The following is a 15,661-nucleotide window of genomic DNA, read 5'->3' on the forward strand; positions in this document are numbered from 1 at the left end:
GATATACAAATGGCCAATAACCACATGAAAAGATGTTCAACATACTAATCATTAGGGAAATGCAAATCAAAACCACAATGAAATATCACTTCACAATCATTAGAGCTAATATTTTTTAAAAAACAAAATAAATATTTCTTGGATGAGGAGAAACTAGAACCCTTAGGCATTGCAAAATGGTGAGGCCACTGTGGAAGACAGTATAGCAATTCCTCAAAATATTAAACATAGAAATACCATACGACCTGGCAATTTCACTTCTGGGTATATACCAAAAGAATTGAAAGCAGGATCTCAATGAGATTGTTTTATACCCATGTTCAATAGCAGCATTATTCACAATAGCCAAAAGTGGAAGCAACTTGGGTGTACATCAATAGATGAATGTATAAAGGAAATGTAGTGTATACATACAATATCACTCAGCCTTAAATATTATTAAGCCTCATTATTATTCAGCCTTAAAAAGGAAGAAAATTCTGACACATGCTACATTGTGGAGGAACCTTGAGGACACTATGGCAAGTGAAACAAACCAGTCATAAAAAGACAAATACTGTATGATTCCTCTTACATGAGGTACCTAGAGTAATCAAATTCAAAGACAGAAAGTAAAATGGTGGTTGCCAGAGACTCGGGGTGGGGGTGGAAGGAGGGAATGTTTAATGGATATATAGAGTTTCAGTTTTGCAAGACAAAAGAGTTTGGGAGATTTGATGCATAAAAATGTGAATGTACATAACATTACCAAAGTGTACACTTAGAGATGGGTAAGATAGTAAATTTTATGTTACATGTTTTTACCACAATTAAAAGATTTTTTAATTTGTAAGATATTTGTATAAAGAAATGTGATAATATATAGTGGAGTTATATGAGTAAAATGGGTGACAACAGCACAAAAGCTGAGAGGGATGAAATGAAAGAATACTGTCGTAAGGCTCTTACACTATATGTAAAGTAGTATAATCACCTGAAATTAGACTGTGATAAGTTAAAGATGCATACTTAAAACCTAAAGTAACCACTAAAGTAACACTACAAAGAGTTATAGCTAAATCCAACGGAGACAAATGAAATTGTAAAAAGACAAGACAAAACAAAACAAAAAACTCAATCCTAAACAAAACAGAAAAAAGCAGGAAAAGAGAATAAAGAACAGATGGGACAAATAGATAACAAATACCAAAATGATATACATAAACATAATCATATCATAGCCACATTAAAGTATACCCTCTAAACACGCAGTTAAAAGCAGAGGTTAGCAGATTGGATTAAAAAAGGAAGACCCAACCATATGCTGCTTGTAAGAAACCTACTTTAAATATAAAAATATAAATAGGTTAAAAGGGTGAAGAAGGCTACACAAAACCAACACAAATCAAAATAAAGTTGAAGAGGCTAATTAATATCAGGAGATTTCAGAGCAAACCTGTTGCCAGGGATACACTTAAACACTTATGCAGGTAATAACAAAGCTAAAAAAAAAATGAAGTGAAAACTGGTAGACCTGCAGTGAGAAATAGACAAACCTGCAATTATAGTCTGATTTCATTACCCCTCTCTCAATTGAAAGAATAAGGAGACAGAAAATCATTGAGTACGTAAAAGACTTGAACAGCATAATCAACTAACTTTACCTGATTGATGTTTACAGAACACTCTCTCTAACAAAAGCAGAACATACATTCTTTGGAAATGCTCTCTGGGCCATAAAACAAGTCTCAAAATTTTAAGAGGATTCAAGTCACACAAAATATGTTCTCTGACCTCCTGGAGTTAAATTAGAAATCAGTAACAGAAAAATCTCTGGAAAACCCCCAAATATGTGGAAACGAACTTCTAAATAACCCATGAGGTAAAGAAGAAATCAAAAGGGAAATTAGAAGATCATTTGAACTGAATGAAAATGAAAACAATATATCAAAATTTTGAATGTGCCACTAAAGCAATTTCTATATTAGAGAAGAATGTCTGGAATTGATACTCTCAGCTTACACCTTAAGAAATTGGAGAAAGAAGAGCAAATTAAACCAAAAGTAGACAGAAGAAAGGTAATAAGAAAGATCAGAGCAGCAGTTGGTGAACTAGAAAACAGAAAAACAGAGAAAATTACTCAAAGAATTAGTTCCTTGAGAAAGTCAATAAAATTGATAAGCCTCTGGCCAAACTGATCAGGAGAAAAAGAGAAGGCACAAATGAGCAATATCAAAAATGGGATGACATCGCTACAGATTATAGAGATAGTAAGGAAATCTTGTGAACAAGTTTATGCCAATAAATTTGACAACTTCTATGAAATGGATGAATTCCATTAGTGTGGTCATTCCATACTAATGACCAAAGCTCACTCAAGGTGAATAGATAAATTAAATAGCCCTATATCTATTAAGGAAATTGCATTTAAAACTATCCGAAAAAAGAAAACTCCAGGTACAGATGGTTTCTGGTGAGTTCTACAAAAACTTAAGGAAGAAATAATAACAATTCTATGCCAACTCCAGAAAACTGAAAAGATAGGAATACTTCCCATTTCATTCTATGAAGCCAGCATCATCCTGGTACCAAAACCAGACAAAAACATTACAAAACAGAAAACTACAGAATCCCTCTTGAACATAGATTTTAAAATTCTAAACAAATTTTACCAAATCATATCTAACAATATATAAAAAAGATAGTTCATCATGACCAGGTGGCATTTATCCCAAGAATGCAGGTTGATTTAACATTCAAAAAATTAATCAGGGCTTCCCTGGTGGTGCAGTGGTTGAGAGTCCGCCTGCCGATGCAGGGGACACGGGTCCGTGCCCCGGTCCGGGAAGATCCCACATGCCGCGGAGCAGCTGGGCCCATGAGCCATGGGTGCTGAACCTGCGCGTCAGGAGTCTGTGCTCCGCAATGGGAGAGGCCACAACAGTGAGAGGCCCGCTTACCACAAAAAAAAAAAAAAAAAAAAATTAATATAATTTTCTATATTAACAGACCAAAAAAAGGAAAACCATATGATCTCAACAGATGCAGGAAAAAAACATTTACCAAAATCCAGCATATATTCCTGATTAAAAACTTTTAGCAGGGTGTCTGGGATGATATAGGGTCCAGGGACGGCAGTGTACAGGGCCTAGGGGTCAGCTGGCCAAGGGTTGGCCAACCTGCAGTATCCCTGGTCTCCAGCCCTCACCCAAGACTATCCAAGAGGACAAAGCCTCCCCAATGGCAGGCTCAGCATGTGGGAACCACCTCTCTGAGGCCTTCCTTGGGCCCTGAGCCAGACGGAGGGCCTGGTTCCTGGAATGACAGGCTGACAGTGACAAGAGTCCCTTCCCCTGGGCTGGGCCCCTCTATAGCCAGGAGCCAGTGGCCCAGGACAGAGCCAAACCCTGTGAGCTGAACCAAGAGAAATACAATGCTGATGACAACATGAAGATCATCTGCCAGTGGGACAGCACCATGGGCAAGCCCAAATTTATGGAGAGATTTATCATAGATGGATTTCAGCCACAGCAGCTGTCCACATACACCCTGACCCTGTATAAGCACATGGCCATGGTGGACAGTATCTTACTGGTCTCATCTTTGTGGACTTTTTGGACACAGCAAGCCAGGAGCAGTTCCAGAGCACACATGCCTCCTACTGCAAGGCCCACACCTACATCGTGCTGTTTGATGTCAGAGGAAAGTCACCTACAAGAACCTGAGCACCTTGGGAAATGGGGCTTTGGGAGTTCAGGCCAGAGATCCTGTGCATCTGGTGGCCAAAAAAATTGTTGCAGACATAAAGGTGACCCCCAAAATCTTCAGTTTTGCCCAGTTCTCCCTGCTCCCATACTTTGTCTCAACCGCTGATGGTACCAACAGTGAAAAGCTTTCCAATGATGCAGTTCAGTTGGCTGTGTCTTAGAACACCCTGTACACTTCATGGATGAGGTTTTGCAGGAGCTTGAGGACTTTGACTTGGATAGAAGGAGCAGAAGGAGGAGGATATGCCCAACTAAGAAGCAATGGGGCAGCATTGTGAGCCCATCTCAAAACTGAGAAGCCCTTCCAAGCCATCTCCCACGAACCTCCTGAAAACCCACCAATCCCATTTGCCTCCCCTACTTCATTGCCCATGATACCTTCTCACAGTTGTCTCCTCCCCTGTACTCAGGGACAGGGATGAGGATAGCACCAGCAAGTGCCCTCAACCGGTGTAAGAGGTCCACATTAGACCGTAAAGCAGAATTAGAGATCAGTATTACAACCTTCCCTCCATGGCCAGACAGTAAAGAGAATCAGGGAACATGCTTTGTGTGTCTCTTAGAAATTTAGGTGAGTTTTTTTTTTTCTCCCAGAACTGACCTCAGGGTCCATTCATTGCATCTTCACCAAGGGAATGATTTCTAATCCTTGATTACCCCCATTTCCATCCCCGTGGAATTTGGGAAGCCTCCATCCTTTTTACACATGACCTACCATCCTTTATCCTTTTTAGTCTCCCAACAAACTTTTTAAAAAATGGTTTTGAGCAGACAGCTGTTCACTTCACGGATTTTTGAGCACCTATGGTATTTCACGAGCTCTTGTAGGTACAGCCAGTACCTTGGTGAACAGTGAGGCCAAGACCACAGGCACAGATTTGCCATTAAAATCAAGTGAAAGGGCTTCCCTGGTGGCGCAGTGGTTGAGAGTCCGCCTGCCGATGCAGGGGACATGGGTTCGTGCCCCGGTCTGGGAAGATCCCACATGCCACGGAGCGGCTGGGCCCGTGAGCCATGGCCGCTGAGCCTGCACGTCCAGAGCCTGTGCTCCGCAACGGGAGAGGCCACAACAGTGAGAGGCCCGCGTACCGCAAAAAAAAAAAAAAAAAAATCAAGTGAAAGGTGTCAGATCTGGCCGTACACAAACTTTGTTGGTAAACGTCAAAGGTCAGTAGGCCATTGGGTCCAAACCCATTTGGATTACAAGAACTTGACTTCTTAAAGAGGTACTGTTAAAACCCCTCTTTCATCATATGAGGCTTTCTCTCATTTTTTGAAGACTAGTATGGACGTTGTGTGACTCTGTCCTTTGGTGACAGAGGCTGCAAAAGAACCATCCTGCTGCCTTTTCCGCTTCTTTCTAGTACTTGTGGCTCACTAATGTGTTTTTATGATCATCTTGTGCATTATTTCCATTGTTTTTATTTTTTTCTGTTTTTTTTTTTACAGTAAGGGTTGAATTACATTTTAGAAATCTCTTAGCAAAGTAGGCATAAAATGTAACTTCCTTAAACTGAAGAGGGGCATCTATGAAAAACTGACAGCTACCATCACACTTAAAGGGGAAGACTAAATGGTTTTTCCTAAGATTAGAAACGAGACTGATGTGTGCTCTTATGACTTTTGTTTCCACATTATACTGGAGGTTCTAGCCAGCACAATAAGGAAAAAGAAAAATAAAAGGTACCCATATTAGAAATGAAGAAGTAAAACTGTCATTTGCAGATGACGTTATTGTCTATGAAGAAAATTTGACGGCATTTATTAAAAAGCTACTAGAAGTAACAAATGGGTTTAACAAGGTTGCAAGATATAAGATCATTATACATTTTTATAACTATTTTTTTAATATTTTTTTTTATTTATTTATTTGGTTGCACCAGGTCTTAGTTGCGGCTGGTGGGCTCCTTAGCTGTGGCTCACGGATTCCTTAGTTGCAGCTTGCTGGCTCCTTAGTTGTGGCATGTGGGCTCCTTAGTTGTGGCATGTGAACTCTTAGTTGCAGCATGCATGTGGGATCTAGTTCCCTGACCAGGGATCAAACCTGGGCCCCTTGCATTGGGAGCTCAGAGTCTTAACCACTGTGCCACCAGGGAAGTCCCAAGATCATTATACATTAATGAATTTTATTTCTATACAAGAAATGAATGGGAATTGAATATTTTAAATACCATTTTCATTAGCATCAAACAGGAAATAACATAAACAGGAAATTCTTAGAGATCTCACAAAAGATATATAAGATCTATACAGTGAAATCTATAAAATATTGTTGAGAAAAATAAAAACTAAATAAATGGAGAGATATACAGTGTTCGGGGAACCACTCAATATTGTTAAGATGTCATTTGTCTCCCAATTGTTCTATATATTCAGTGCAATCCCAGTGTAGATCCCAGGAGGCTTTTGTTTTTAATAGAAATTGACAAGATGGACCTAAAATTAATATGGGAATGCAGAGGATCAAGAACAACCAAAAAGACATTGGAAAAGGAGAAAAAAATTGGAGTTGATTTCAGATTTGTTACGAAGCAACAGAAATCATGACAGTGTGGTATTTGCTTAATGATAGACAAATAGATACATGGTACAAAATAGTGTTCAGCCATAGATCAACACATATATGGGCAACAGATTTTTGCCAAACGTACAAAGGCAATTCAGTGGAGGAAGGACAGCCTTTTCAACAAATGGTGCTGGGACAATTGTGTGTCATATGAAAAAAAAAACTTTGATCCATACCTTGAACCATATGCAAAAGTAACTCAAATGGATCAGAGGCCTACATATAAAGGCCTACATATAACTTCTAGAAAAGAAAATAGGGAGAACTCTTGTAACCTTGAGATAAGGCAAAGATTACTTAGATACAATACCAGAGCACAATCAACAAATGAAACATTGATAAACTGACTTCATCAAAATTAAAAACTTCTGCCAGAATGAGAGAAAATATATGCAAAATGAATTATATCTCGAGTATGTAAACTACTCTCTAGGTGGCTCTGTAGCACAATGGATAGCACACTGGACTTCTAGAATATGTAAAATACTCTCAAGTCAATAATAACAACTCTAGAAAAATGGGCCAAAGATTCTAGCAGACACTTCCCCAGAGAAGATATGCAGATGGCAAATGAGTACATGAAAAGATGCTTAACATCATCAGTCATTATAGAAATACAAATTAAAACCACAATGAGATACCACTGCACACCTATTAGAATGGTTACAATCAAATGAAAAAGACTGGGCATACCAAGTGTTGGTGAGGATTTGGAGGAACTGGGATTTTCATACACTGCTGGTGGAAATGTAAAATGGTACACTCACTTTAGCAAACACTCTGGCAGTCTCTTAAAAAGTCACACACGCCTACCATATTAGCCAGTCTTCCCTACTTCATAGCTATTTACCCCAGCACAAGGAAAGTATAAATCCTTACAAAGACATGTACGCTGTTTGAAAAGTAAAGACTGCTGTTTTTAGCTTTATTCATTGCAGCCAGAACTGGAAAACAATACAAATGTCCCATCAACAGGGAAAAGGATAAATAAGTTGTGTTATGTCTATACAATGGGATACTACATAGCATAAGAAATGAACTATTGATGCATGCAACAACATGGATTAATCTCAAGATAATTATGCTGAGTGAAAGAAAGCATGCACAAAATAGAACATACTGTCATTCCATTTATATAAGACTCTCAAAAATACAAACTATAGTAGCAGAAAGTAGTTCATGGAGGATGAAGTGAAAAGGTGGCAGGAAGAAGGGATTAAGAAGAGGCACAAGGAAATTTGGGGAGGATGATAGACTATGTTGATTGTTGTGATGGTTTCATAGTCAAGTTAAAACATCAAATTGTACACTTTATGCAGTTTAAGTCAGTTATATCTCCATAAGGCTATTTTAAAAATATTTATGTATGTATGCATGTATATGTATATATGCATGTATGTGATAGAGGGGACTCAGATTAAAAGAGACTTGAGACACATAGCAACCAAATGCAATGTTTGGACTTTGTATCTTGATTCAAGCATTCTGGAGGCAGCTGGGGAAATAGTCTGAGTGTTAGATTATGTTGATTAATTATTGTTAGTTTTGTTAGATAAGACAGTGGTACCAAACAAAAGCCCATATCTGTTAGACATAGTTCACTTGGGGTGACTTTATGGGTGAAAGCCTACAGTGCTTGTGATGTGCTTTGAAATCCTCTAGCATAATAAAGGGGGGGGGGAATAGATGAAGAATATAGGTAAATACTGATAATTGAAAGTCAATGATAAATACATTAAAGGTCCATTAAATTCCGGTTTCTTTTGTGTACTTTAAAATTCCTCCTAAAATTTTATGTTGTTTTTGTCTTATCCTCAGTGTAGAATCCAAGGTCTCCTTTGTTTTAGCTCCCACCATACCCCTTCAGCCTCACCATCTGCCTCGCACCACAGTTTAGGATCTGGTTATATGCAGGGTGACAATCTGTCCCAGTGTGCCTGGAACAGTCTTGGTTTGCGCCCGTTGTCCCAGTGTAATTATTAACAGGGCCCTCTGACTCTCAAAATATTCTAATTTGAGTAATATATGCTTACCCTAGTTATAGTTATATCGAACTGTAATTGCCTTCACATACCTGTGCTTCACACCTGTTTGTCTTTACTAGACTATTCCTTTGTCCAGAATCCCCCTTCCTATCACAATGCTCTCCTTATCTAACTCCTTCCTACTCACTTTTCCAAGTCTTAGCTCAGGCATCATTTTCTCAAAGCCTTCCCTGGCAGTCCTCTGCTGCCCTATCCCACCCCACCTGCATTATTTTGCCTTCTTTGTGCTGCCACACCACCTGGGCATGCTCCGTCATACAGCACTTGATGAAAATGTGTTTACTGGTCTGCTTTCCAATTCAGTTAGCTTTTCAAGGTTAGGGGTACACTGTCTTTTCATCTTTGGGTACTTGGTGTCTAACAGTGTTGGCAATGTCTGCAAAATGCTGGATAAATTCAGCCTTAGAGATTTTCTGACTTAACCTTCTTAGACAAATGAGAAAAACTCAAGCTTGGAAAGGTAAATGCACCTTCCTAAGATCACGGAGCATAGCAGTGGCAGAGTCAGAAGTAGAGCTCATGATTGTATCCCTTCTCCCACAGTGATATGATAAGCAATTTTAAGGAGCTTTAGAGGTGTCTTTTCACAAAGACAGAGCTTATATATCTAATAAGGGTCATCCTTGGAGCAGAACAGGAAAGCTATTAGAACAGTGGCAGTAGCTCTGACATGTACAAGAACTAGATGTTGATAATGCTGTAATATTTCACATTTGTTAGATACAAAATGCAATGGTGATTATGACACCTGGCTTTTTTACTATATACACTTATTTACCAGAATGCTAAATCTGTGGGGAAAACTGCCAGTTTTTCTCTTTTTTAAATTATTTTTTTAGAATCCTCTCATACGATATGACATGGAAAGTAATGTAGGATAATAGGGACTTTATACATTTAATTATTTTAAAATAAAGAACATCATCTAGAGTGCATCTTAAAAGTTCTCATCACAAGAAGAAAAACATTCTGTATGGTGATAGATGTTAACTAGACTTATTGTGATCATTTCAAAACATACAACTATCAAATCGTGTTGTACACCTGAAACTAATATAATGTGTATCTCAATTATACCTCAATTAAAAATTTTAATAAAATAAAGTTAGCTGAAATATCAGAAAAAAAAAAAGAACATCCAGAGATCTTGCACTTAATGTCTGTTTTTCTTTGCAATTTTCATAGCGTCGTCTTGGAGATGCAGCCAAGAAAGCCATCAGCAAATTAACAACCAGAACAGTGAAAAAGGGTGATAAGGTACAGTAATGAAATCACTTTAACACTATAAAAACAGTAAAGTATTTTGCTTTTGATTTGGTGGGCGGGAGTATACCCTAACCATTTGTGTCTCCTTTGTTAGATTATTCTTTTTCTCCAAGCATACTATCTAAAGTAGCTTCTCTTTGAAATCTTATTTTTAGTATGCCTGTCATTCAGAGACCCTCCATACAGTTCTCTAATTTTCCTGGATTTTAAATGCCCCTGTCATAATTAGCATCACCGGACTACTTACAGTTTCCCTAGCTGTGGTGTTCAACGGTTTTCTTCTGCTAAAACCTAGCATATTTGGGGGAAGAACTCTAAGTAGCCAGGAACGTGCATTCTCTTCCTGTGCTTCATGCGACTTTGCGTCTCTCTTCTATGTTTTGGTTCTTCACCAGTTAGCTGGAGAACTAGAGACCCACATTCAAGGGAGTGTTGGTTAACAAGGTGCTTTCTGTACAGTGGGCTAAGCAGTTTGAAAGAAGGGCACAGTTTGTTAGGGTTGGATCTAGTGGCTTAGGGGAAATGACTCAGAGAGGTAGTGATAGAGGCCATCTATGGCTGAGATTCCTGACCCTAATTCTTCAGTCAGATCTCAAAATTAGGTAGAGCCCTGTTTCTGCTCTCTATGGACAAAACAGCAACTTAATGTGAGACCCTGTGTTCAATATATTTAAGGTTATCTAGAATGAAGAAATTGCATCTCTGAAGTTATAAAACCAAACCTGTCTTCTGCCCCAAAACCAACTCTAATTTTTTACCAGAGAGCTCTGGAAGGATAATTACAGGTGATTCTCCATCCTCTTAAGTTTTACCACTTTCTTGACTTTACTCATTTTTATTCCCACTGCCTTGACACCCCACATCTAGTTTTCCTTGACACAGCTCCAGAAGATAGAAACATTTTCAATGAACTTCATGGTATACTAAAGAAAGAAAAAAGTAAAAACACTTGCAGAAAATATAAGCAGCATCACAACAGCTGTACTTTAACCCCAGAGGAGTGGTCACCAATATAAATGCTTTTTTGACCTGGTAGCCTTCAGCTGCCACATTAATTTGAACTTCCCTGGAGCTCACCCAACCTACCCATCCTACTTTGTCCCCCCATGCTAATACAAAACCATCTTTCCTTATTAAAACCAACACTTTTTTAAAGTTTGTACCTCCTAGACCTGTCAAGAGTTACCCTACTGAGTTTCAGTCCAAGCGGCAGTGACACAGCAAATAGTGTTGCCTTTCCTGGTAGTGCTCTGTTTAATGACAAGGCAGGGGAACCCTTCCCCAATCCAGAGGAGGAAGGAGATCAATTACCCTGGGTGACCAAAAACCTGGCTGACTCTTCCTGACCCTTGATAAAGACCTAGTATAGAGTTGAGTCCATGACTGTTCTCTACCCCAAATCTATGACCAGATGCACAGCTCCTATCCTTGGGGTGAGTCTTTAGGGGGCTCAACCATCTTTTCTGCCTGTACTTAACTGTGTGGTCAGATGAGCGTCCTGATGAGGAAAACCTACTCAGACCAGTATAGTGATGCAGCACTAGATGGTCCAAGGTGATAGCTGATTTGAATCTTAAAAAAAAATTAGTATTCTGATTTCTAAGACGTTTCACAAAAAGAATTAGTATTAATTGTTACACCATAGTTTAAAAACAAAATAGACTGGCTTAGTTACAATTTGGGTCAATACAGTTAAGCAAATGGAAACATTACATTTTTTTTTTTATAACCTTTCACTTTATAATCACCTGTTTACCACAGTTGCCACAGGAAAAATCTTAGCTGGATCGTATCTCCTCCATTTAGGTACTTATAGCTTTAGCGTATAACTTTCATTGCTGTGCTTTTCATTTCAGGAAACAGACCCAGACTTTGATCATTGTGCAGTCTGCATAGAAAGCTATAAACAGAATGATGTTGTCCGGATTCTCCCCTGCAAGTATGTCAAATTTCTTCGTTTAAAATAGAATGATACTGGGCTTCCCTGGTGGCGCAGTGGTTGAGAGTCAGCCTGCGATGGAGGGGACACGGGTTCGTGCCCCGGTCTGGGAGGATCCCACATGCCGCAGAGTGGCTGGGCCCATGGGCCATGGCCACTGGGCCTGTGTGTCCGGAGCCTGTGCTCCGCAACGGGAGAGGCCGCGGCGGTGAGAGGCCCACGTACCACAAAAAAATTTAAAAAAGAATAGAATGATACTAATGTGATTTGTACATCTCCCTTTCAGAGTGGGTATCCACTTAATTTTGAGAGCCACCTTACCCACGGCTTTTCTGGTAGGCAGAGGCCCAGCTGCACACTGCACATAGTGGTGAGCCATGTGCCTCAGCAAGAACTGATTGCAAAGCCTTTTCTAGTTATGAGAAACACAGGGGCACAACCTCCACAGGTTGTGTGGAGGCACATTAGTAGCCTAAAAACATTAAGGTCAAGAATTTTTATTTCTGTAACTTCTGTGGTTTTCAGAACTAGCCACTGTTCCTCTCCTTCTTAAATCAGGGTACATCACTAGGCTCTCTGATAAAGCCTCAGCAGTGTTCACTTGGTGCTGGGTACCAGAACTCTAGGACTTGGATTAAATCTTTTTTTGAGCCTTGGCTGTGTAAAGTGGGGAGGACTGGTATGTGCTGTGTGCCTGCCCCACGTCAGGTACTCTGCTCTGTGCAGTTTACATCTACTCTCTCCCCATTGTCCAGTAAGGGATGGCAAAGTCAATAGTAGAGCTGCCAGGGTCACACAAGTCAGAAATGGCAGAGCCAATATAAAGGTGTGCCTCTGTATTATTTCTGCTCTTTATGTAGGGCCACATGCCTCCCTCCAAAAGGAGGATGTTCACCTATACTCTGGTGCCCTAAAAAGAGTGTGTGGATTTCTACCATGGTGCTATGCCAAGCTAGGGAGTATGAGACACTAAGATACACAATTCTGAGCATTGACTGGAAAAATATGAGGTCACCTACTGAGGAGCCTAAAATCAAAAGACTTTTCCTTCTCCCTTCTCTTTTAAAAGACATCCACATAACTCTTACCTTCTAATTATATGGAACATGTGAATGAATAGAATAATTAGTAGTAGTTGTCTCCATGAGGCTACTGGTGTTAGTTTACTTATTCACAAAGTTATATATTTTGAGCCTAGAAAGATCTGGGTTTTTTAAATCAAAACTTAAGAATAATTCCATATACTGAAACAGAAAACGAAGATTCAGGAAGTCAAATCATTTAGTTTACATATAAAGGGAAATCTGTAAAACTAAATTTAACCTGTGCTATAGAAAATTAAACTGTGTAATTACAGTTTTTCCAGTATAAAAACATGAGGCTAAAGGAAATACACATACAAATACAGTTGACCCTGTACAACTCGGGTGTGAACTGCACCGGTCCACCTATTTCAGTAGTAAATACTGCAGTACTACATGATCAGCAATTGGTTGAATGTGCAGAACTGCGGATACGGAGGGCTGACTGTAAAGTTATATGTGGATTATCAGCTGCATGGGGGCATCAACACCTCTAACCCCACCCCACCCCTAGGTTGTTCAAAGGTCAACTATGCAGATCAGGGGAAAGATTAGTATGATACATTATAAAGCATAATCAGCTCTTACTTGCTTTTAAAAATTGTTTTTACCTGCACAGATTTCTTTTGACACTGGAGTAGCCAGGAAGAAGCCGAGTCTTTCAAACTTCTCTGGCTTCGTATCTCAGTCCAGGGGCCCTTGGGACCATCTGAGACCTAAGAACGAAAGCTGCCAAAACCACTGATGGTTATTAATAAGGTGACACTGTTTTCCTCAGGGGAGCCTCAGCTGAAAATAGATTATGCTGGGAAGTTTGCTCCATTTTCTCTCTGTCCCTCAAGCATTGGCTTTTTCAAGAGTTTCATTCTTATTTCTCTTTTTTTCTTCCAAAAATTAGAATCAGTGGGGAGCTTTCAGAAACAAATCCTGAGGGGAGACCCGGGCATGTTTGTTTTTATTAAGTACCTGGGTGACTCTGATGCTGCAAAACCATACCATCTATTTTTTTTTTACATCTTTATTGTAGTATAATTGCTTTACAGTGTTGTGCTAGTTTCTGCTTTATAACAAAGTGAATCAGTTATACATATACATATGTTCCCATCTCTCTTCCCTCTTGCGTCTCCCTCCCTCCCACCCTCCCTATCCCACCCCTCTGGGTGGTCACAAAGCACCGCGCTGATCTCCCTGTGCTATGCGGCTGCTTCCCACTAGCTAGCTATTTTACGTTTGGTAGTGTATATATGTCCATGCCTCTCTCTCGCTTTGTCACAGCTTACCCTTCCCCCTCCCCATATCCTCAAGTCCATTCTCTAGTAGGTCTGTGTCTTTATTCCTGTCTTACCCCTAGGTTCTTCATGACATTTTTTTTTCTTATATTCCATATATATGTGTTAGCATACGGTATTTGCCTTTCTCTTTCGAACTTACTTCACTCTGTATGACAGACTCTAAGTCCATCCACCTCATTGCAAATAGCTCAATTTCGTTTCTTTTTATGGCTGAGTAATATTCCATTGTATATATGTGCCACATCATCTTTATCCATTCATCCGATGATGGACACTTAGGTTGTTTCCATCTCTGGGCTATTGTAAGTAGAGCTGCAATGAACATTTTGGTACATGACTCTTTTTGAATTATGGTTTTCTCAGGGTATATGCCCAGTAGTGGGATTGCTGGGTCATATGGTAGTTCCATTTGTAGATTTTTAAGGAACCTCCATAGTGTTCTCCATAGTGGCTGTACCAATTCACATTCCCACCACAGTGCAAGAATGTTCCCTTTTCTCCACACCCTCTCCAGCATTTATTGTTTCTAGATTTTTTGATGATGGCCATTCTGACTGGTGTGAGATGATATCTCATTGAAGTTTTGATTTGCATTTCTCTAATGATTAATGATGTTGAGCATTCTTTCATGTGTTTGTTGGCAGTCTGTATATCTTCTTTGGAGAAACATCTATTTAGGTCTTCTGCCCATTTTTGGATTGGGTTGTTTGTTTTTTTGTTATTGAGCTGCATGAGCTGCTTGTAAATTTTGGAGATTAACCCTTTGTCAGTTGCTTCATTTGCAAATATTTTCTCCCATTCTGAGGTTTGTCTTTTGGTCTTGTTTATGGTTTCCTTTGCTGTGCAAAAGCTTTGAAGTTTCATTAGGTCCCATTTGTTTATTTTTGTTTTTATTTCCATTTCTCTGGGAGGTGGGTCAAAAAGGATCTTGCTGTGATTTATGTCATAGAGTGTTCTGCCTATGTTTTCCTCTAAGAGTTTGATAGTTTCTGGCCTTACATTTAGGTCTTTAATCCATTTTGAGCTTATTTTTGTGTATGGTGTTAAGGAGTGATCTAATCTCATACTTTTACATGTACCTGTCCAGTTTTCCCAGCACCACTTATTGAAGAGGCTGTCCTTTCTCCACTGTACATTCCTGCCTCCTTTATCAAAGATAAGGTGACCATATGTGCGTGGGTTTATCTCTGGGCTTTCTATCCTGTTCCATTGATCTATATTTCTGTTTTTGTGCCAGCACCATACTGTAGCTTTGTAGTATAGTCTGAAGTCAGGAAGCCTGATTCCTCCAGCTCCATTTTTCGTTCTCAAGATTGCTTTGGCTATTCGGGGTCTTTTGTGTTTCTATACAAATTGTGAAATTTTTTGTTCTAGTTTTGTGAAAAATGCCAGTGGTAGTTTGATAGGGATTGCATTGAAACTGTAGATTGCTTTGGGTAGTACAGTCATTTTCACAATATTGATTCTTCCAATCCAAGAACATGGTATATCTCTCCATCTATTTGTATCATCTTTAATTTCTTTCATCAGTGTCTTATAGTTTTCTGCATACAGGTCTTTTGTCTCCTTAGGTAGGTTTATTCCTAGATATTTTATTCTTTTTGTTGCAACGGTAAATGGGAGTGTTTTCTTGATTTCACTTTCAGATTTTTCATCATTAGTGTATAGGAATGCTAGAGATTTCTGTGCATTAATTTTGTATCCTGCTACTTTACCAAATTCATT

The 15,661-nt window shown here is 39.2% G+C and overlaps 1 protein-coding gene and 1 pseudogene across 3 annotated transcripts in view; both read left to right on the forward strand.

The window, feature by feature from the left end:
- RNF130 (ring finger protein 130) overlaps positions 1-15,661 on the forward strand; it is a 107,784-nt gene that overhangs the window by 68,761 nt on the left and 23,362 nt on the right. For both annotated transcript variants that reach the window (XM_082649753.1, XM_082649754.1), the window contains exons 4-5: positions 9,543-9,614; positions 11,480-11,562. In XM_082649753.1, the coding sequence (XP_082505879.1) occupies positions 9,543-9,614; positions 11,480-11,562 (155 nt within the window). The remainder of the gene's footprint in view (positions 1-9,542; positions 9,615-11,479; positions 11,563-15,661) is intronic.
- LOC309820943 (rab-like protein 2A) lies at positions 1,974-4,041 on the forward strand (annotated as a pseudogene). Its single transcript has 2 exons — positions 1,974-2,057; positions 3,307-4,041. The product of its transcript is annotated as a rab-like protein 2A (transcript).

This window comes from Grampus griseus, assembly GCF_964374135.1.
Source record: "Grampus griseus genome assembly, chromosome: 3".
In the NCBI taxonomy this organism is placed as follows: Eukaryota; Metazoa; Chordata; class Mammalia; order Artiodactyla; family Delphinidae; genus Grampus; species Grampus griseus.